General features: G+C 40.8%; 1 protein-coding gene across 1 annotated transcript; it reads right to left on the bottom strand.

Moving 5' to 3' along the window:
• Positions 1 to 1,524: 1,524 nt before the first annotated feature.
• LOC124141592 (2-hydroxyacyl-CoA lyase 1-like) lies at positions 1,525 to 24,414 on the bottom strand. Its single transcript, XM_048383209.1, has 18 exons — positions 24,269 to 24,414; positions 22,723 to 22,827; positions 20,024 to 20,064; positions 18,714 to 18,794; positions 17,944 to 18,016; positions 17,225 to 17,308; positions 16,305 to 16,399; positions 13,918 to 14,030; positions 13,045 to 13,180; positions 11,564 to 11,669; positions 11,079 to 11,162; positions 9,131 to 9,238; positions 8,814 to 8,867; positions 7,397 to 7,497; positions 6,575 to 6,733; positions 5,639 to 5,743; positions 3,969 to 4,155; positions 1,525 to 1,740 (listed from the first exon to the last, which is right to left on the bottom strand). The coding sequence occupies exons 1-18, from the start codon at positions 24,344 to 24,346 to the stop codon at positions 1,708 to 1,710; spliced, it is 1,743 nt and encodes a 580-aa protein (XP_048239166.1). The 5' UTR covers positions 24,347 to 24,414; the 3' UTR covers positions 1,525 to 1,707.
• Between the last annotated feature and the right edge of the window lie 226 nt (positions 24,415 to 24,640).

Raw genomic sequence — 24,640 nt, 5'->3', positions numbered from 1 at the left:
ATGAAGATCATATTTGTTTGAAAACAGATTCCTACGATAAAGTATGCAATGATGATCAAGACCTAAATAACAGGACAGTTCACATTCACGACTCTCAAGCTCTTGTACCATGTATCATGCAATAACAATACAACAGACACTCACTAAAATTCCCTGATCTACCTCTCCTATGCTTAATCCTGTGGAGTCCGCTTCAGTGAAATCTGCAGATGAGAATATTTTCTCTACTGCTCAAACTGGTGTCGGTGAAAATGGTTCTTGTGTATGCCAGCTTCAGGGTTGCAAGTTACCCGTGGGGATTCCGGGTGAGATAAGGTCCCTAGCAACTGTTGCTGATCATAAAAGGCGCTTAATGGATCATGTGGTCAGGTTCAGTGACTTGGTTGATTGTGTGTCATCGTACCTGACGGCGTGGATCGTTTCTCATAATATCAATCACTGGATTGTCTGGGATCCGTTTCACAAAGCAATTACAGCGCTACGACACTCATAGGTCTATGTAAAAGTAGACGAGTTACGATCACCTTAGCGCTACGGCACTACAGTAAGTCTATGTAAAAGTAGACGAGTTACGATCACCTTAGCTCTATGGCACTACAGTAAGTCTATGTAAAAGTAGACGAGTTACGATCACCTTAGCGCTATGGCACTACAGTAAGTCTATGTTAAAATATGGGAGTTACGATCACCTTAGCTCTATGGCACTACAGTAAGTCTATGTAAAAGTATGGGAGTTACAATCACCTTAGCGCTACGGCACTACAGTAAGTCTATGTAAAAGTAGGGGAGTTACGATCACCTTAGCGCTATGGCACTACAGTAAGTCTATGTTAAAATATGGGAGTTACGATCACCTTAGCTCTATGGCACTACAGTAAGTCTATGTAAAAGTATGGGAGTTACGATCACCTTAGCGTTACGGCACTACAGTAAGTCTATGTAAAAGTAGGGGAGTTACGATCACTTTAGCGCTACGGCACTACAGTAAGTCTATGTTAAAATATGGGAGTTACGATCACCTTAGCTCTATGGCACTACAGTAAGTCTATGTTAAAATATGGGAGTTACGATCACCTTAGCGCTACAGCACTACAGTAAGTCTATGTTAAAGTATGGGAGTTACGATCACATTAGCGCTACGCCACTACAGTAAGCCTATGTTATAGTATGGGAGTTACGATCACATTAGCGCTACGCCACTACAGTAAGTCTATGTTAAAGTATGGGAGTTACGATCATATTAGCGCTACGCCACTACAGTAAGTCTATGTTAAAGTAGGGGAGTTACGATCACATTAGCGCTACGCCACTACAGTAAGCCTATGTTAAAGTAGGGGAGTTACGATCACATTAGCGCTACGCCACTACAGTAAGGCTATGTTAAAGTATGGGAGTTACAATCACCGTAGCACTACAATCGCTTCGTGGAACAGGGCCACTGTCAAGACTTGAATTTTTACAGGTCTCTATCAGAGGACTGAAATATTGCTGTGTGCAGCATTCAACAACAAACAAAAACAACTCAAAGTTCTACACACAATATTTTCATTAGAGATTAACTCAATGATAACAAAACTGACATGAGACAACAAAGCCCTGAATCTGCTTATTGACCAGTTCGTGGAGTGGTATATAAATATATTGTCTTTGGAAGGCTCTGGTTAATATAACAAAATATCACAGAATTAGATGTTGCTTCTTTGAACTTCACATTTTGGACTGTGTCAACCAGAAGAACTCCTGAAAGAAAGGGCAAAAAACATGTTAGTCAGAATACTTTTTCTTTTTTTTATATAATTTTTTATTTTTTCAATCATTTTACATTTATTTGATAAAATGTGACATTCCAGTACATAGTTGATTAATCATCTAAATAGATGATGGCATGTTGACCAAAATTTATAGAATAGGCCAATGTCACACTCAATAATCGCTGCACATTTAGTAAGGTTGTAGTAGTTTCTTATTTCGTTCTGAAAGACTTGAAATGACGGGAGTCTCTTATTCAACTTACTTTTAAATATAAGGTCTTTTGTTATCAAGAAGATGATATTTAGAGGGCCATTGCGCTTTTCTGGAAAGCCAATCAATACATGTTTCTTTGTAATTTCGATTTGGATGTAAGCCTTTTGAAGTAGCCAAACTTCAAGTTGAAGCCAGATTTGCTGAACCATATTACAGGCCCAGAAAAGATGGATTGGGGTCTGAATACTTTCGTTAATGATTAACTGTATTGGAATAGGATGTTGACATTCTCGCAACAAGCTGCATCTTCCCTAGAATGTGGAACGTTTATATACTGAACCAAAAATGAAGGAAACAAGAATATTTTTGGTCATAAGTTTTTGTAGTGAAGACAGCACACCATTTCAAAGAAATATCCCCAAATATAATCATGATCCCTAACTTGCTTGTTCTGTATATGTCAATTATCTGCTTAGACAATCAGTGCCGCGGTTCAACCAGCTAAATCTATTTAGTACAAGTTTACCTTTAAAGAATTCCACATGTTCCCTGACATGAGGGTGAAACTATTGCACATTATTTTGTTCTAAAACATATTCAACCATCTTTCCCCAAATTGTTCTTTTCAGAAAACCTATCTAAATGAACTATGACCCCCAAATTACACTGCATCTTTTCTTCTGGCTTGACCAATCATATTCCTTGTTGGCTTTACCAATCATATTCCTTGTTTAACTGTGTCATATATAGCCAAACTGTAGCATTGGAGCACATCAATAAAATTCAAATAGAGAACCATTTACTGTTTTCAATGCTTGTCTCCCTGTTCCTTTTTTGTTACATTAGTTTCAGTTATTACTACAAAATGTGTTTGCAAATCCAAAAAACAATAATAGCAAATTAAAGCCTGGAAAGATAATGATTTCATGCATATTTTTATTCGCTGTTGAGTTTTGGCAGGAAAAAATTGTTTCCATGGAAGCACAAGAAATTAAAAAATTCAAGTAAAAAAATATGAAAAGCCAATAGCTGAGCACATGGTCATTGCTCAACATGGAAACATTACAAAATAAAATTTATAAAAATTTCAAAATAGCAAAAGGCTGGTGAGCAATGCATATGCCAAGTTTCGTTGAAATATAATGAAAGGTTTTCAAGTTATTGCATGGAAACAAACCCTCCCCTTATTTGAGAGAAAGTCAAAATTGTTTAAAACGTAAGAAAAAATATTTTAGAAAAATGTCAAAATAACAAAAGGCAGTAGTAAAGCTGATGAACAATGCACATACCAAGTTTCACTGAAAAACTTTGAATGGTTTTCAAGGTATGGTTCAGAATAGGATGGGAGCGCCCACACTGATGCCGACGGCAACCAAGCCATAAACAATATGTCTCCCTCTCACCAAGAATTAAACCACAGAATTGTTTAACTTGTGCGATAGGCATGTTTCCCATCAGCATGCACATCATCAAAACGGGTTATAGCGAAAACGTCACCTCAGCAAAACGTCACCGGGCGAAAATGGCACCGATTGGCGAAAACAGCACCTCGACTGATGGGGTGCAGGCTAAAACGGCACCTCAGCAAAACGTCGCCAATTTCTCTGGCGAAAACGGCACCGCATTTGGCGAAAACGGCTACTATTGCCTGGCGAAAACGGCACCTTATTTTTTTTTTACCTTGGTCAAAAAAGTGCTATTAAACTTATATGGTAACTTGCAAACACCAATATAATTGTGAAATGCCCGTTTTCCCCCGACACATAGTAGCCGTTTTCGCCAAATGCGGTGCCGTTTTCGCCAGAGAAATTGGCGACGTTTTGCTGAGGTGCCGTTTTAGCCTGCACCCCATCAAAACCATGCCTCATTCCTCTTCATTACAGTACAAGACAAGACTACATACTGAGGCTGACCTTGCCATAACTTTGTGTTTCATTGTCTTCCAATGTCCACTTTGTAAAGACTCCTATTTCTGTGGTTGTGTAGTCAAAGGTTTCATGTACCTGAGTTTTCCTCTGAGCCAAGGGGTTGATCATGACGTTAATGATGGACGACCTTGACCTGTCCTCTAGGGCTGCCCTCATGGATTGGTCAACTTCCTCGGCAGTTGTGGCAAAATATCCTTTACCTCCAAACGCCTCGATCAATTTCTCATAGCGAGTGTTTGGCACTAACCCTGATGGTGGAGCACTAAAATAATAAATAAACCCAAACATATTTCATGAGAAATAATCATGATAATTAGGACAATAAAGTCTTGCAGCTCACCTTTATTTAGAGTCCCCATCATTAAAGCTTTGATTTGATTAAATCAGCTGACGTTCTTGTTAATAATGCTGTTGCCAAAATCATCTTGGAGAAGTTTAACAAATACATCACTAAGAGCAAAGCAAAAATTTATAAAACAAATACATATTTCATTATGTCTAAAACGATTGTATCATAACAGCTGAAGCCTATAGAGTTTTAGTTTTAAGTTTAGTTTTAACAGACAAATCTTAGTTAAGTTGATCAAACTTTATAAACTTGTTTCCATATTATGTCTAAGCCAGCATATATTCCTCCATTGCATAAAATTATAAGTGAGTGAGTGAGAGTGAGTGAGTTGGATTTTACGCCCCTTTCAGCAATATTCCAGCAAAATCACAGTGGGGGACACGAAAAATGAGTTTCACACATTGTATCCATATGGGGAATCGAACCCGGGCCTTCAGCGTGATGAGCGAACGCTTTGTCCACTAGGCTACCCAATCGCCCCCATAAAATTATTAAATAGACACCTGAAATGTATAAAATATACTTCTTTAGAAGTTAAAGAACACTTGATTCTTTCATATTACCATAGTTAATCTGTCAACCCATGACATGAGGTGAGGTGAAATGGGGTTTAACATAGCCTTCAAGATTATTGCATATAGCAACACGAGCATGCGTGGGAGCGCGCTCTCCAGGCGGATGCTCTACCACTAGATCATGTAGGCGATCGTTATCTGAAAGAATCGGGTGTTCTTTAACTTCTTTTGAGCAGGATATATACCAACAGCTTTGGAAAGAGGGACTACACTCAGACAAACTGGCAGCCCAGCTTGTTTAACTTCAGTGATTACAAATCAAGTTTGTCGATGTAAATCAAAGTTACTGGTTACCCTTAACACACAACACTAACCCCAAAGTACAGAATTGACAGGGTGTGTCCCTCAGACCGGCAGAGAGTAGTCTCCCTTTAATTCATTAACGCCATGGTCTTTATATCTGTCTTCTTGTCTATAAATGTCTGACAAATGTGCTGGTAAACGAATGAACTAGGCATCAAAAGTCAGTTATGCAAAGGTCTTAAGAGTCAATACAAAATATTTAAAAAAAAGAAAAAAGAGTCAATACAAAATGAAGCGGAGTGAGTGAGTGAGTGAGTGAGTATGGTTTTACGCCGCTTTTAGCAATATTCCAGCAATATCACGGCGGGGGACACCAGAAATGGGCTTCACATATTGTACCCATGTCGGGAATCGAACCCGGGTCTTCGGCATGACGAGCGAACGCTTTAACCACTAGGCTACCCGACCGACCCACAAAATGAAGCGGAGGGAAGATAATGTATTAAATTTAAAAAATGTCTCCCCAGTTGAACAGTTCATGACACTGAGCTGAAGACGTATTGTTTGACATTTCTCACTTGAGTGTGAGGTCTCCCTCTGCAGCCGACTGCCAAGTATCCTCCGTGATGCCAAAGGAGATGCCGTTGTTGTTGATGATGACGATGATCACAGGCAGATTGTATCTGAAGCGAAAACAGGTGAGTTGAGATGAGGCTAGGCGAGGCTAGGTGAGGTGAGGTGTGGTGTGGTGTGGTGTAGGGGTGAGGTAAGGTGGGGGTGAGGCATGTGTGGTGGGGTGGGGTGAGGTTTGGTGAAGTGTGGTGAGGTTTCGTGAGGTGTGAGGTGGGGGTGTGGTGAGTTGAGGCATGTGAAGGAGGGAGGAATTGTGGGAAGCATCTGTTTAAGCAATGTCCCATCAACATCACAGTAAGAAACAAAGAAATAGGTTCACACATAACCATCTTGGGAATCAAACCTGGTCCTTCACTTTTAACATTAGGGTACCCCACCACCCGTGTTGGAACTGGATGTCATTGCATCATCAAAATGACAAAAACAATTATGTTCACAGCAGTATATGAAGGTCAAATCTTTTAGCTGTCTTGAATGAGTGAGTATGGTTTTATGCCACTTTTAGCAATATTCCAGCAATATCACGGTTGTACCCATGTTGGGAATCGAACCTGGGTATTTCAGCACAAGGCTACCCCCTACTAGTGGCTGATAGCATGAGCAACGTTTAGCTGTCATGACTGTCACAATACACAGTTAAATAGAAACTGTATAATTGGACATCTTCAGGCCTATGAAAGTGCAGCCACGCTAGATTTATTTGAAGTACCTAGGTCATAGCAGGATGGAACATCATGGATAAAAATTCTGTGATCGCATTCAGAGACACCATAGTTGGGATCATTCATGTTTCAGCTCCTTAGGCCCTGTCAGGGATGTGCACAATGCAGTGACAATGTAAACAACCACACTTTCAGTACGGCATCTTAAAGAACCCTCACCTCTGTAGAGTCTCGATCTCCATGCCCGAGAAACCGAAAGCACTGTCTCCTTCCACACACACCACACGTTTGTCTGGTGCATGATCTCGACACCAGATGGCAGCAGCAACAGCAAAGCCGATCCCGAGCCCCATCGTGCCAAATGTCCCTGCATCAAGTCTGGAGTAGACACAACCAGAACATGTCACATCATTAACACATTCAAGAGAGTCCATCATACAAAACAACCTTAATGCTACGACTGTCGTAAGTCTATGTTAAGGTATGGGAGTTACGATCACCTATGCGCTAAGATCGTGTTGTACAACGGCACCCAGAACAATATCTACCTCAGGATAAATAAAGTGTAAGCTAGGGCAGAGCTGAGATGACGTGGTGAGGGAGTTCCAGTTATTTGGCTTACTGTTCCAATTTTGTGCACTATGATGTCCGAAAACCTATGCTGCTGAAAGCTCTGATTGAAAACAGGACAATCCAGGACGGTTGGACGGTTTTCAATCATATTTTTCGGAGTGTTCTTTTTAAATCTTTGATTATATCAAAACGAGGAAGATGATTTTTTCCAAGCACTACTGTTTTAAAAAACGTGATTTTCCGAGGTTCACATCCCTGGTTATTACATAGTCACCAGATGTTATTACATAGTCTCCAGATGTTATTACGTAGTCTCGAGAGTTTATGACATATTGTCCAGATGCTATCATTTTTTACACAATTAAAGTGACCAGGGAAAATTACACCTCTTTCAAATTCATTCAATACAGGGATTGTTGTTAGTGCACACCATCAATGATGCAGAGGAGGAGTTAGCATGAGACCCACCTGTGTCGGGGCAGGAAGTTGGGCAGCATGGTCCTCCCAATGTCCATCGTGTTGGAGCCCTCGTTCACAATCATACAGTTTCTGGGAAGGAGCTTGGTAATCTGCAACACATCCAACATCCAATCTCAGAAACAACTACACACAGTAAACTTTTGTCTTGTGTGTGAGTGAAAGTGCTTCACACCTTAGCAAGTTGACACACAATCAGCCAAGCAAACCAATGGTTAACTGCACGAGCAAGTTGACAATCAATCAGCCAAGCAAACCAATGGTTGACAGCACGAGCAAGTTAACACTCAATCAGTCAAGGAAACCAATGGTTGACAGCATGAGCAAGTGTTAAAGAACGTAAAAGAAAAATGTCCATAAATAGTCAACTGTCATTTAGTTTTTGAAGAGAAGATACACAACACACAACACACAACGGACAACGGACAACGGATGACACATGACAGATGCCATACAAACAGGCCATGACGTAAGTCCACTTGACTTTCAGTCAGGTGAGCTAAATGAAATTGAAAACACAAGTGATGAGTGAGAAACACTTTCCACCAAGACATCAACAAACAACTGGACACACACTGGACTCAGCTCTTCCATACAAGTCAGTTGTCATGCATGGATAACAGCATCTGCTTCATATCATTTCCTTTTTTGACTGGCAGCAACAACTCCCGACACACAGGACTTAAAGGGATGTGCCGATGTCTGAGAAACATTGCCTTTTTTTAAGCTTTATGATCATTCCAGTCTAGTTCGGCATGGGTGGGAACTGGACTTTTGTAGTCAGTTAATGCCCTTGCATCAGAAAGATGATGATGATGATGATGATGATGATGATGATGATGATGATGATGATAGTCCTGGATGGGATCCTGAGTATCACACAAGCCTGAGACAAATAGACACTGGAGATGGTGAGGTGAGGCTGGCGTGAGTGAGTGTGGATTAATGTCGCCTGGAGCAGTACTTCAGTTATATGATGGGGTGTCAGTGGGAGGACAGCCCGAGGTGAGGCAGGTCTTAGAGTCGAACAACTTTGGTGAAACCCATGAGCACCAATATGGTGCTGACAGGTGCTTGTGGTGCTTATGGTGCATACAGACATATAAGAGGGCGAATCTGGGATTGCAACCCATAGTTCTGGCACAACTAAGGGATGCAACTCTGAACAACACAACTGAGGGAGACAACTCTGCACCACACAACTAAGGGATGCAACTCTGAACACAACTAAGGGAGACAACTCTGCACCACACAACTAAGGGAGACAACTCTGCACCACACAACTAAGGGAGACAACTCTGCACCACACAACTAAGGGAGACAACTCTGCACCACACAACTAAGGTATGCACCACAACTGTTGGCACGTTAAGCAAGTCGTGACGGTGGAACTCAGATACACACTCACCGGCCAGTAGGCAGCGTAGTAGTTGAGGGGGACACTTACATCATCACACATCACCTGCAACATCAGCAACAACATAACAGGACATCAGTAATGAAGAGATAATCAAAGATTGCATATTATTGTTCTCGTGGATGAGATTAATTTGTATACCTAAATGAAAAAAAAAAAACAGTAAAAATTGTTGTTTGAATTGAACTTTTAGAACACACTTGAACAACTTTTATATAATACAAGTTCCAGATCAGAACAAATCCCAAATATACATCAGAATTCTTCCTGGATTCTCTATGGTGTCATGCTCCTATACCAGGACTGACCTGTACGACCTTGTGGTTGTCTTCGATCTTAGCTGTCAGAGTCTTCCACCAGGGGGAGCTGGAGTTGAACCTAAACTGACCCGGGCTTCGGCCCATCTCCTCCGAGATCTGTCAGCGTAACAGGTGAGTCAGTCAGTGGGGAAGTGGGTGTTTGAGATGGGTGAATGAGGGAGGGATGTTGGAGGATTGGATTAATCTATAATGTCAATTTATTGTTCAAAGGCACCATTATTTTTCAGACAATTTAATTAACTCTTCCAACACAATTCAGTTAGACATCTGAATTAAAACACATCTGTGACATCATTCTATTGTTTAAACACTCCATTATTTTAAGGAATGGAGAGTTGTTTGTCAATTATACATTATATTGAACCAACATTTAAATTAATTTCCACTTGGAATAGACGGATCTATTGTTTACATTTGTTGACAAGTGAATAATTTCACCTTTTTTTAACGATAACATGTGTCGCCAGCGGGGTTTGAACACAAATCGTTTGATTTGAGGATGTGTAATTGTCAATCTTACATGAAGGTAAGGTGTGAAATTAACTATTAAATATTTCCATAATTTTGCATAATGCTTAAAAGCTAAAGATAACATGTTTATAATATTTTGTGCAAGAGCAGGTTACCTACAACAATGGTTATTTTTACAGCAATTAGATAAACCTTTGACGAGAAAAAATAAATCAGGTAATATGTATATCCTTGTTCAGGGCTCTATATTTCCTATTATTCCTGTCAGCATGTATTATATTACACTGTGCAAGGGATTAATAAATTTTAGTTAAGGACCCAACGAAATTATGAAGATTTTTATGTACATGCATTGTAAATGTCAGCAAGTGACAGAGCCTGGTGCAGTAAGTAGGGGAATATCCTAGTAACTCTCCTGCCGGGGCTTTGGCTCCATTATTTTCGGACATTATCCTCTATATATTATCGTTTGACTCTTTCAGGTTAATCACCCACTAGACAGCATCGTATCTTACCTGGGTGACAACACTGTGTATATCTCCCACCAGACAGTATCACATCTTACCTGGGTGACAACACTGTGTATATCTCCCACCAGACAGTATCACATCTCACCTGGGTGACAACACTGTGTATATCTCCCACCAGACAGTATCACATCTCACCTGGGTGACAACACTGTGTATATCTCCCACCAGACAGTATCACATCTCACCTGGGTGACAACACTGTGTATATCTCCCACCAGACAGTATCACATCTCACCTGGGTGACAACACTGTGTATATCTCCCACCAGACAGTATCACATCTCACCTGGGTGACAACACTGTGTATATCTCCCACCAGACAGTATCACATCTCACCTGGGTGACAACACTGTGTATATCTCCCACCAGACAGTATCACATCTCACCTGGGTGACAACACTGTGTATATCTCCCACCAGACAGTATCACATCTCACCTGGGTGACAACACTGTGTATATCTCCCACCAGACAGCATCACATCTCACCTGGGTGACCACACTGTGTATATCTCCCACCAGACAGTATCACATCTCACCTGGGTGACAACACTGTGTATATCTCCCACCAGACAGTATCACATCTTACCTGGGTGACAACACTGTGTATATCTCCCACCAGACAGTATCACATCTCACCTGGGTGACAACACTGTGTATATCTCCCACCAGACAGTATCACATCTTACCTGGGTGACAACACTGTGTATATCTCCCACCAGACAGTATCACATCTCACCTGGATGACCACACTGTGTATATCTCCCACCAGACAGTATCACATCTCACCTGGGTGACAACACTGTGTATATCTCCCACCAGACAGTATCACATCTCACCTGGGTGACAACACTGTGTATATCTCCCACCAGACAGTATCACATCTCACCTGGGTGACAACACTGTGTATATCTCCCACCAGACAGTATCACATCTCACCTGGGTGACAACACTGTGTATATCTCCCACCAGACACACTGACGAGAGTCTGTTGTTGTTCATTTCCTCTGGCAAGATGTCTACCTGAGCAACAAAAGGAAGAACAGTAATTTTACCATCGAGCAAGATAGATTAGATTTAACTGTATTCATGATGCAATTTCTAACAAATATAAAACAAATCCAAAACACAAACAAATCAGATCTGTTTACTCATACACTTTGTAGTGTATTGTCATTGTGATTAGTGCTATAGTAAATAGTACTAGCTAGCTCGCGCTATGACGTACCTGATGACGTCAGCGCAGACCGATGTACTGACGCCATGATGAAGAATAAACCCATGATCGTATTCCAGCTTTTCGTGTTATAGATACAGAGATAGTTCAATATGAGAGCTAAAGGAACTACATCACACACGTAACAATTATTTTAAATTGGTCATTTGCAAGTTTTTAAACATATTCTTGACCACGCCTGCCGTACCTGAATGATTTTCACTTTGGGGCTGAATCTAGGCGGCATACCAAAATGGAGCATCCAGTTAAGACGGGCTCCCAGTAACACAATCACATCAGCTTCTTTCAGTGCTCTGGAAAACATCATCAACAGCTAAAACCAGTTTACTGGACAAAGTAGAAAGAGACACACTGAGAGAAACGATGACGAGCAAGTCAAGGAGCCTGACAGCCCAGTCCGTGAAGTCACATCTTACAGCCAGCACAGGTTGCTGGGGATCTACTCTACCCCGGAACAGTTTATACCACACACAAAGGACAGTCCTCAGCTGAGGTGTCAAGCTCCTCGCAGCGATAGCCTGTTCGCAGAACTCTCTATACTATCACTGCCACCAGTCAAACTCCCCACTGTGACAAGAGGCCAAAACCATGCTTGGAGTTGAGTGAGTGAGTGAATATGGTTTTACGCCGCTTTTAGCAATATTCCAGCAATATCACGGCGGGGACACCAGAAATGAGCTTCACATATTGTACCCATGTGGGGAATCGAACCCAGGTCTTTGGCGTGACAAGCTAGCGCTTTAACCACTAGGCTACCCGACCGCCCGCTTGGAGTTGAATGATCATTATGTTTACAATCAAGTGATGACTGTCATGATGCTGAATACACTTACCGCTGCTAAATTACTTTCTTTGTTTGTTAATTTGAATTTCTGTTTCATTAAATTGATACAGTAAGAATATAAGGGGGGAGTTGGTTGATTGGGGATCTACTCTAACCCGGAACTTCCACAGTTTATACCACACACAGTACTCAGCTGAGGGGTCAAGCTCCTCGCAGTGAAAGCCCTTTCGCAGATCTCTCTATACTATCACAGCCACCAGTCAAACTCCCCACTGTGACGGGTGGCCAAAACCATGCTAGGAGTTGAATGACCGTTATGTTTACAATCAAGTGATGACTGTCATGATGCTGAATACACTTACCGATGCTAAATTACTTTCTTTGTTTGTTAATTTGAACTTCTGTTTCATTAAACCTAGCATGTAATTGATACAGTAAGAATATAAGGGGGGAGTTGGTTGATTTTCCGTCAGTCTGCAATCTCGAACCAAACTGATTATACAAACAAACTAAATCATCTGGAAAACATGGTCAGTCCTAAACCCTTTTCAAAATGAAATATGATGGCATTCCCAAAGACATAAACAAAAGTATGAACGTTACTACGTTTGGGGTTAGAGGGCAAATTTCAAGATTCTTGTAATGGCCGCGCCCACACTGGTGGCAGCGATGTTACCGAGATAGTAACAAAGGTGTCACGTGCTGGGAAGGAGCTTGCTGAGGTGTATGCAATGGGAGACAACTCTTCACAGCAAAGTGTCATCGCGACAATAAGATGCACCTGACCCCAAGTCACATGACACGTCAGTACATATGCACTAAACCATGTTCCACAAAACTCAACAACAACAACAAGACATCCATACATACATAAGAACACTGACCTTGACCTTGCTGGCGCGACACAGAACGGGCTGTCATCAGGAACGACTCCTTTCCCCATGGGCGTGGGCAGGAATGGCAGCTGTGTCACGCTGACAAGCCTCTGTATGACATCCTCCGCCTGGGCATAGGCAGCGCCTGCAATGCATGGAGTTGCCATCGTTACTGACCACAAGCATTCACAGGGCGTCAAATATGGTAAACAGTACATGAGTAAATGTACAAATTCAAATTGATTCCAATTTTAAACACTTCTTCACAGTGAGTGAGTGAGTGAGTGAGTGAGTGAGTGAGTGAGTGAGTGAGTGAGTGAGTGAGAGAGAATATACAGAGACATATCCAAGTTGAGTACAGTTAATCCCGCAGTGACAGCTTGATGTGCGCAGGTCATAGATGTGTACCACTCAGAAGAAACCCAGGAGAACCGTCAATCAGTTCGCCAAGTTTGTTAATGGGTACCCGGTAGGACGTGACTTAACCTTGTAGCACCTCACAGGCAGCTTGGGTTGCATGCTCCCGAGGGAGCTGAGAATGAAAAGTGAGTGCACACTGATCCATTGCCCAGGGTAAGGATGTAGCACTTTGAACATGCCTTAGGGTGTGGTTTTGGCACATTATAGATATGCACATTATGAATCAGTAGCGCTTCATGGAGAACTTTGTTATGTACTCATATAAATCTGCAATATTCAGATGAATGGATCAATATATGCACCATGACATCGTTTCTATTATCACATTTCAAAACATCCAGGTTATATTATCCCCTTATTTGTAAATGCCACACCCCAGACTCCTGTTTTCCCAACACTCAACATTTACCTCTGGAGACTGCAGGGGACAAGTGTCATATTGAAAGTAATGTTTTAGTTCACCTTTGCCAATGACAATGAGAGGTCGTTCTGCATATGTAATGAGGTCAACAGCGGCCTTGACAGCAACAGGGTCAGCCAGGACTGCTGGTGGAGGGGGGCAACGACCTACTTCCCTGAGAAGCAAAACATTTAACCATAAAAACATTTAAATTTCGAAATACAAACATTTAAATAAAAAAAAAAAAATTAAATTCAAATATAGATTTTACCTTAAAAATCTTAAATATAAAAAACAACACATAAATTCAAATACAAATAGCATTTAAATATATTTAAAATAAAACATATACATTTAAACATAAAAACTCTTGAATATAAAAAACACTTAAATTAAAATATAAAAAACAACATTCAAACATAAAAACAAAAAAAATATAATATAAAAACATATAAATACAAAAACATTTAAATTTAAACACAAAAACATTTTCATATAAAAGAAAAAAATTAAATATACAAAAACCCCATAAAAATTCAAAGACATTTCAATATAAAAATAACATTTTAATACGAAAAAAAAAACACATTTAAATTTAAATATAAAAACATTTATCTTTAACAGGAATCAAGTGTGACCTTCAGTCAGAACTCACTTGTTTTCCATCCCTAATTATCCAGGGTATTTTATCTACAGTCTACAAATAGCCTGGACCCATTCACTAGCTACCATCTGTTTGGAGTCCAGCTGGACTGACACGATGCTAAGAATACCCCTGCTTGTTGAGAGCTGTCTTCAATACAACATGGAATGCCATGTAACTAAAAGATTTCCCTCCCAGTCTAACACCCAGGAAGACATTTTACAGCTAAAAGTTTATTTATAATAGTTGCTTGGTTTGAATAAATATATTTCATGTAACAGGTTTGAATGTCGATCTGTTGAACTTACACTCAGAAGAGACATTTTCATTGATGATTTGAAGCTCTTGAGTGAGAGACATTCTGTGCTGGTGATAAGAGTGACGCACATGGTAAAGTCTCAGACAAAGCTATAGAGGCTAAAGGGTCCAGGGTCCCGAATAAAAAATTAGATCTTACCGCTCAACTATCATAACTCCTGGGCCCCGTTCCACAAGGCCTCTTAGCACTACAAGTGTTGTAAGTCTATGTTAAAGTATGGGAGTTACGATCTCCTTAGCACTACGAGTGTTGTAAGTCTATGTTAAAGTATGGGAGTTACGATCATCTTAGCGCTACGAGTGTTGTAAGTCTATGTTAAAGTATGGGAGTTACGATCACCTTAGCACTACGAGTGTTGTAAGTCTATGTTAAAGTATGGGAGTTACGATCACCTTAGCACTACGAGTGTTGTAAGTCTATGTTAAAGTATGGGAGTTACGATCACCTTAGCACTACGAGTGTTGTAAGTCTATGTTAAAGTATGGGAGTTACGATCACCTTAGCACTACGAGTGTTGTAAGTCTATGTTAAAGTATGGGAGTTACGATCATCTTAGCGCTACGAGTGTTGTAAGTCTATGTTAAAGTATGGGAGTTACGATCACCTTAGCACTACGAGTGTTGTAAGTCTATGTTAAAGTATGGGAGTTACGATCACCTTAGCACTACGAGTGTTGTAAGTCTATGTTAAAGTATGGGAGTTACGATCACCTTAGCACTACGAGTGTTGTAAGTCTATGTTAAAGTATGGGAGTTACGATCACCTTAGCGCTACGAGTGTTGTAAGTCTATGTTAAAGTATGGGAGTTACGATCACCTTAGCGCTACGAGTGTTGTAAGTCTATGTTAAAGTATGGGAGTTACGATCATCTTAGCGCTACGAGTGTTGTAAGTCTATGTTAAAGTATGGGAGTTACGATCACCTTAGCGCTACGAGTGTTGTAAGTCTATGTTAAAGTATGGGAGTTACGATCACCTTAGCGCTACGAGTGTTGTAAGTCTATGTTAAAGTATGGGAGTTACGATCTCCTTAGCGCTACGAGTGTTGTAAGTCTATGTTAAAGTATGGGAGTTACGATCACCTTAGCGCTACGAGTGTTGTAAGTCTATGTTAAAGTATGGGAGTTACGATCACCTTAGCGCTACGAGTGTTGTAAGTCTATGTTAAAGTATGGGAGTTACGATCTCCTTAGCGCTACAAGTGTTGTAAGTCTATGTTAAAGTATGGGAGTTACGATCACCTTAGCGCTACAAGTGTTGTAAGTCTATGTTAAAGTATGGGAGTTACGATCACCTTAGCGCTACAAGTGTTGTAAGTCTATGTTAAAGTGTGGGAGTTACGATCACCTTAGCGCTACGAGTGTTGTAAGTCTATGTTAAAGCATGAGAGTTACGATCACCTTAGCGCTACGAGTGTTGTAAGTCTATGTTAAAGTATATGAGTTATGATCGTCAATTGTTCTAATTTCTTAAAATATTCTTCCTTACCTGACTTTGGCAGAATGTGTCTTCCCTGTAATCATGTCTCCGGACATGTCGAGGTAACACGCACCTGGGCGGCCATATGTACTCAGTCGGACAGCCTGCGGGAGAGGTATCGTATCAGAGTAGACTGTGGCATAATACAACATTAACCAATCTTAGGACACCCCCAGGTGATATAGCTCGTATCTGACTCGAGCCGACAATACACACGTTGTTACAGTCCAGTGTTGATGGCATCTTCTGCAGCCTGTCTACACTGAGACAGGAGTGAACGGGGGCGTTGTTCAATGCCGCTTTGATTAGCATTTCTGAAAGCCCGAAGTGATGCAGCTCTTGGACAAAGTTGGAGACACCATTGACAGGGTCAGCACTGAGCCAATGTATAGAACCGGGGGAACATTTCTTTTTGGTCTGAATTATAACTTCTTCTGTATGGAGCTAATAACTTTAGTTTGAGCCTCATGGAAGCTTCTAGGGCTGGGACGAGTCCAAATTTACTCCCCGGGTACCAGATACCCTATTACCCGGCCCTACCCGGATACCCGCTATAGGTCTCAAGAGTTGGGTACAAAATGTCCGAATGGGAATTGTTTTACCGCAGCCCTGGCAAAATCTATTTAGATACATGATCATGTATACACTGCAGTTGATAGACCCTTTATCCTTACTCGAACATATAAAAGTCAGAACGAATGCCTGCATAGTGAGAAAGAAATGTGAACATTAGCTATACTTGTAGTGTAACCATTGAGTTTTATTGTTAATGTCATTAAACAGTATGTCACATGACTAACCACGGGTCCGGGTAGTCATGTGGGTACCCGGGTCCTACTCAGGACCCACCCTACGAGAGTACCCGAGTTACCCGTCCCAGCCCTAGAAGCTTCGGATGAATATGTGACTTATTTCATAGAAGGTCCTACCTTCTCCACACAGTGAGGGATCTGGGTCAGCCGACTCGGTCTGGCAGAGAACTTGCTGTACACACGACTGGACGCACTCTCCACCTGCAGACCAGATCAGATCAGGTGAATAGGGAATAGCTTGGGCCAGTAAGAAAGTGGGTGAATGAGGTATGTCATAACAGGATGTGGCTAGTGTGTTTAACTGAGTAGTTGGTTAAATAAATGGATGGTTTACAAGTTGTGTGGTTAACTGAGTAGTTGGTTAAACAAGTGGATGGTTTACAGGGCTCTGGATGATTGGTTGGTTGGTTTGTTGCTTTACGCCACACTCAGCAATATTCCAGCGATATGACGGCGGTCTGTAAATAATCGAGTCTGGACCAGACAATCCAGTGATTGACGTCATGCGCATCGATCCACGCAATTTGGATACGATGACATGCATCAACCAAGTCAGCCTGACCACCCGATCCCGTTAGTCGCCTTTTATGACAAGCAAAGTCGGCTTTTACGGCAAGCATGGGTTGCTGAAGACCTATTCTACCCCGGATCTTCACGGGTGGGTTCTGGATGAAAAATGTAGCTGTCTCTATTACTAAAACAGGGATTCATAAAAGACAGAAAGGCTAATAATCTTACACTCAAAACCCGCACAGACACGAGAGGTATCGTACAGCTTGCACATTTGTTTTAGGCAAAGCACTACTTTGTTTCTATATATCTAACATCACACTCACCTGTGGGAACTCCTGAAACCCTCCCATAGCTTCATGGTTCTGATCACATGACCCACCAATAACAATCAATGGCCTGGAAACAATCAAGCTTCTGGTATAAAAGTGACACACTATAAGTTATAGCAGGATAACGGGGGTTACATGGGGTTTTATGTGTCCCGCATTAGCTTTAATACCACAAGCCGGAGGGACACATATAAAACCCCATGTACCCCGAGTAATCCTGCTACAACCAATATTACATTATTAAATAATTCAAATATATTCCAAATTGATAGAAAACTGCAGCTTGATTGAGCTGCGGTTAGCTTGTGCTATGTCACGTGACATCCATTGGCTCGGAAAAAAGCGTGCAGGTTTTTGCTTTGAAGTTGGGTATAAAGGATTTTTTCTATCTCAGAAATCCACGTGCAGCCTGTAGTGCTCATGGCGGGGTATAAGAAATTTATTCCCCTGCTGAGAAATTTATTACCCTCCAAGGCGGGTTACACAGTATTTTATCAAGATCACATTGACCAATCAGATCTCATCATTCTGACATGGAGGTATGATCAAGTTCTTTAGTTTGTTTGTTTGTTTGTTTGATTTCACAGGTCAGTTCATTTCTTATGCATAATGAATATTTCTTAACAACTTTGTTGTATATGTGATCATGTGATAACAAGTCTCTGTAAACATGATAATGCTGACCATGTAATGAGATAAAAAAACCATGTCACCATGGCAACAGAGTTTTTGTTTTGCTTATTGTAATAGTTAGTTCATCTCACCAGCAGTTCTCCATGGCGTTGGCCATCCCAGCTAGTGCATGAACCAGTCCAGGGCCAGACACCGTCAGACACACAGCCGGCCTAGAAGCACACCAGTCAGTCAGTCAGTCAGTCAGTCATGCATAGAGTGAAGGCCGGTCATACTTGTTAGTGTGGGATGACATTTATGAAGGGATTGGTTTATTTTTTAAGCAAGTGTTTTTGTTTCACGGACCACTTCACAATATTCCAGTTACTTGACGTGGTCTGTAAATAATCAAATCTGGACCAGACAATCCAGTGATTGACATCATGAGCATTGATCCACGCAATTGGAACATGATGACATACATCAATCAAGTCAGCCACCCTGACCCCCCAATCCTGTTAGTCGCCTCTTGCGACAAACATAGTCACCTCTTAAGGCAAGTATGGGTTGCTGAAGACCTGTATACAGTCAAGTCTCGTTAATCCGACACTCGTTAATCCGACAATCGGCTTTATCCGACACTAATGATGGGAACCGATTAAATCAGTGCTATTTAGTCCCGTTAATCTGACAGTCTCGCACTCCGACTCCGACACACATAATTTGCAACAAATTACCGAAATCACTCATTAATCAGTCTCGTGAATCCGACACAGTGATCAGCGTACTCCATGGTCATCTGCCCGCGAGTACACAGCCCCGTGTTTTGATGCGAGACGAGTCGGCGAGTAGCTGCATATTTCAAAGGCTGCAGAGATAAATTTGCTTAACAATAAACAATTACTGCTTTAATTAAACAAAACAGGATTAATCACATGCCTTGATTACCTCAATCTCATTAAATCGGATACAAGTTCTCGCTACCACTGAGGACATCCCATTACAGATCCTGTCAGATCGACCTTTCGCAAACTTTGACCGACCAATGAAATTACAAACAGGAAGTCAACATTAGCCACTAAAAAAGCAGCTTTCTCAAGCATTGCAGCACTAGTTTCAAATTGACGACTTCCATTCCATATGCTTTAAAAAGTATGTTGAATCAGTCATACATTAGAAACATATGATTAGAATACGTATACCGCTAACAATGTAACATAACAATATGAATATTGCCTTTTTCCTCTTTATTTATTATAACGTATTTGAATCGTTATCTATCGTGTTTGTGTCCGATTTTCGATGAAGAACGTTGATACTACCTAATTTTGTTTATCCGACATACTCGTTAATCCGACATAATCATATGCAACCAACAGTGTCGGATTAACGGGACTTGACTGTACATATATATAGGAGAGCTGGCTGGAACATGAGTTTTAGCGGGGTAGGTAAGCGGTACCTTTTTGTTATGTAACCAATGGCTGATGCAGCATAAGACGCCTGGAAATAAACAAAAATGTTTCATTTGTATTCATCAAATTTAAGGAAAAAGACATCTTATCATAAATCAAATCAGTTACTTCAATCAAATTATGTTACAATTATTCATCCATACCGATATCAATACATCAGTGACGAGATAACTTGCGAATGGTTCACAGCTGACATTGATACCCATGAGACTATCGATGGCTTCAACTTAATGCAAGCAATAAAATATGTTAACATTGTTGAAGGCACCTGTGTTTTCATTCATATGTTAAAACATATACTCGTATCACGCTCAACTCGACAAGTTTCCTGGCAATCTACTTATAGTAGAAGGTGAAATGTGGTATAACGTCCGATTCCAGACCATTTCACTGATATAGCAGAGCTCCAGATAACTTTTTGAGCAATTGAGTTTTTACTCTAGGGTTTCTATTTTAATTGGGTTATTACATTTTTCATTGGGTAACCAATATTCTCTCACTCATCTAATCATAACTCTATTGTGTTTTTCCCAAATAAGTGAACAATTTAAGATTTAAAAAAATGTTTTAGATGTATATAACTGTTCTAAATATATGGGCTTGACTCGAGAAGTAAATTAGTTCCTTAGTACGTGTGCTGAAAAAGCTTCATTGGGTAATTTTTATAATTTGAGTTCTTCATTCAATGCATGCGTTTCTGTACGCAAGTTAATAAAAAGTAATTGGGTTTTGAATATTTTTTTAGGGCATTTAATGCAAATACGCTGCTTATCTGCAGCTCTGTGATGTCCATGCGTGTGTTAGTGTGTGGCTGCTTGTACCATTCAACACTCATGGTGGTTTATAGTTCTAGCCCACTGAGATATCCCACTGAGGCACAGTATACTGATATTGAGCTGACATCATTTGCTTTGACAGGACAAGTTTGGAACGAACAGATACATGATATACCACCTCCAGACCGACCAGTCCTTGTCCCATTAAGACATTTTTTTCTGTTTTTCCCCATCTCCCGATTCCAGAGTGAAATAATAAAATGTTTTCTTGTCTCAATTTCCCCAGCCGCTGTGAAAATTTATGCCCCGATTTGATAAAAAAGTATTCCTACCAATGTACGCTCATAAAAATAGCAGGGCAGCTTGATCTTTCTAAAACTTTATTTCCGAGGCCAAGCAACTCAATCTATTTTACCCAAATTAATTTTAAAACTATTATCAAGTGTTTAAAATTTCATAAAATAAGTTACAATATTAGAGAAAAACAGGGGCTTGTTTTCTGTATTTTTTTTGCCCATCCACTCTGGTCAGAGATGATAAACACACAAAAAATTATGGATTGCCTCATCCTGAGCACCAGGCAGGGTAACAACAAGTACCATCACATAATGTTTTTTGGTATGACAGACCAAGGGCAAAATATGGCTGAGTGATCTAGTAAAGAACCCGGCTTGACCAGGAGGTGGTCCAGACATGGCTGAGCGATCTAGTCAAGAACCCGGCTTGACCAGGATGTGGTTCAGACATGGCTGAGTGATCTAGTAAATAACCTGGCTTAACCAGGATGTGGTTCAGACATGGCTGAGTGATCTAGTAAAGAACCCGGCTTGACCAGGAGGTGGTTCAGACATGGCTGAGTGATCTAGTAAAGAACCCGGCTTGACCAGGAGGTGGTTCAGACATGGCTGAGCGATCTAGTAAAGATCCCGGCTTGACCGGGAGGTGGTTCAGACATGGCAGAGCGATCTAGTAAAGAATCCGGCTTGACCAGGATGTGGTTCAGACATGGCTGAACGATCTAGAAAAGAACCTGGCTTAACCAGGAAGTGGTTCAGACATGGCAGAGCGATCTAGTAAAGAATCCGGCTTGACCAGGATGTGGTTCAGACATGGCTGAACGATCTAGAAAAGAACCTGGCTTAACTAAGATATGGATTTAGACACGGTTAAGATCCTGGCTTAACCAGGATATGGTTCAGACATGGCTTAACCAGGATATGGTTCAGACATGGCTTAACCAGGATATGGTTCAGACATGGCTGAGCAATCTAGTACAGAACCTGGCTTGACCGGGAGGTGGTTCATACATGGCAGCGTGATCTAGTAAAGAGCCTGGCTTAACCAGGATGTGGTTCAGACATGGCTGAGCGATCTAGTAAAGAACCTAGCTTAACCAGCATGTGGTTCAGACATGGCTGAACGATTTAGCAAAGAACCTGGCTTTACCAAGATGTGGTTCAGATATGGCCGAGCAATCTAGTAAAGAACCTAGCTTAACCAGGATGTGGTTCAGATATGGCCGAGCAATCTAGTAAAGAACCTGGCTTAACCAGGAGGTGGTTTAGACATGTGTCTTGTACACGGTAGACTGTTGTACTGACCCAAGCTTGTACGTATGTTGCATTTAACAGTTACAGCGTTATTCATCACATCTGGTCACAAATTAAGAATTGGGAGTTGTACTTATAATCATAATACTATCAAACATCAAATCTTAGCCACTAGTCAGAAGCCCGAGGCTAGTAAAATTATGATCAGTCTTGTTAGCTCAGCTTATAACATTATAACAGTCCATATATTAACAATGTTAACACTAAAATCTAATTAAAATATTGCCAAAAGACAGGTTTGGGCTAGCAGACACATACATCATATAGCTATTCCTTACCTCTAAAATATAAACAACTTACAGCTTGTTCATTTCTCATTGCGATGAATTTGATTCCTTCTGCCTGGGCTGCCATGGCAATCTCAAAGACTGGAACTCCCACTATGCCAAACATGTACTCAATGCCCTGAAACATTCAATGCCCATTTTGTTAATCCACAAGTGAACGAATATTATGAAAGCATTATTACCAACTAAAATTTCAGGCCAGAATGTAGGTCCCCAGCAACCCATGCTTGTCGTAAGAGGACTTAATGGATCAAGCTTGGTGACTTGGTTGATACCATAACATAGTTTCCCAGTTGTTTGGATCGATGCTCATGATGTCAATCACTAGTTTCTCTGGCCCAGACTTCATTGTTTACAGACCACTATCATACAGCTGGAATATTGCTGAGTGTGACGTTAAACAAATAAATAAATATGAGCAGAATTTGTCATCATCACACCTGTTGCCTTTTCTGGCAAACACATTATACAATAATGATATGGAATAAGTGTTTGTTATTAAATTAATACAAATTCACATCATACCCTTCCGAAAAATAACATGAAAAACAACTGAGGAATTTTGCACTTTCTCTTTCGTGTTTCATTTGTGTATCAAAATTTATTTTTTCTAAATAATATTTTTTTTAAAGATGCTTTATTTTTTTAAATTTCACAATGTGATATAGATTTTACGCATTTGTTTAACAAAGAGTAATGATGGGTTCCAGCAGTCAAGGCAGGAGCCCACCTCACCACGTAAACAAGGTTAATAATGATACAAGCAGCTGGAAGAAATCTAGTGGTTTGGGGATTAAATATTAAAATTTCACTTGTGAACTGGACCCACGCTTGCCATAAGAGGCTACTATAGTTGTAAGAGGCGACTAACGGGATCGGGTGGTCAGCTCCCTGAATTGGTTGATACATGTCATCATATCCTAACTGTGTGGATCGATGCTCATGATATCAATCACTAGGTTGTCTGGTCCAGACTAAATTATTTACAGACTGCCGTCATATAGCTGGACTATTGCTGAGTGCGGCGTTAAACACAAACAAGCAAACAAACAAACAACAATAAGTTCACCTGTAGATGTACGTGTGTTCACAATTTCTTCATTTACAAGACGTTGTAGGTACTGGCGTATTATGCTTAGACAGGACCGAGCGACGTAAGCCCCTTGTTTAGATAAAAGATTATTTACAGACTGCCGTCATATAGCTGGAATATTGCTGAGTGCGGCATTAAACAACAAACAAAACGTCTTAAAATAACAGCACCGGACAAAAATGGCATTTCGCTACTCATATTGACTTATCTATCTAAACAAACTTATATCTGTCAGGATGGTGAGAATAAATATTTGTACTGATCACGATTCACGACAGACATAAACAAGATAAAGAGGGCTTATATGAAGGACTTTGATCTCTTGGCGTCTTGCCGTTTATGACTGAAAAGGCCATTTTCACCCCGAAGTCCAGTAAGCCTAGGGGAACAAGACGACTTTGTCATTCGCTGAAATTTGGTGCACATATGTCCTGCTGCAACTGCAAAAAGATCTGGCTACATTTACCTGCGCCTTCATAGCTTGAGCCAAGATCGTCGCCCCGTCTATATCGCCCATGTTGTCTTGTGTAGTGCTCTCCGCCATTTTTCGATCATGTGACCACAGCGAAGCTCCTTACACTCATATGAGTTGACTGATAATGCAAAGAGTCTTACTCAGTACCAGGCGAAATGCAAGAAAGTGTGTATCTTTTGTTATAGGATCTCACAGAAGCTTTGGTTGTGTCATCTAGCAATTGATATGATGTATCTAGCCTTCCAGAAATCCCCCCCCCCCCCCCCCCATCATAGTCACAGAACGTATTAAAGTGTTCTCCCACTGCTTGCCCAACACAGTACGGCATCCAGACTGTAAGGTTGTAGGTCACTGAGTATGAAA

Source organism: Haliotis rufescens, unplaced genomic scaffold, assembly GCF_023055435.1.
Source record: "Haliotis rufescens isolate VD_foot unplaced genomic scaffold, xgHalRufe1.0.p SCAF_46, whole genome shotgun sequence".
In the NCBI taxonomy this organism is placed as follows: Eukaryota; Metazoa; Mollusca; class Gastropoda; order Lepetellida; family Haliotidae; genus Haliotis; species Haliotis rufescens.
This window is presented reverse-complemented; position numbering and strand designations above follow the sequence as displayed.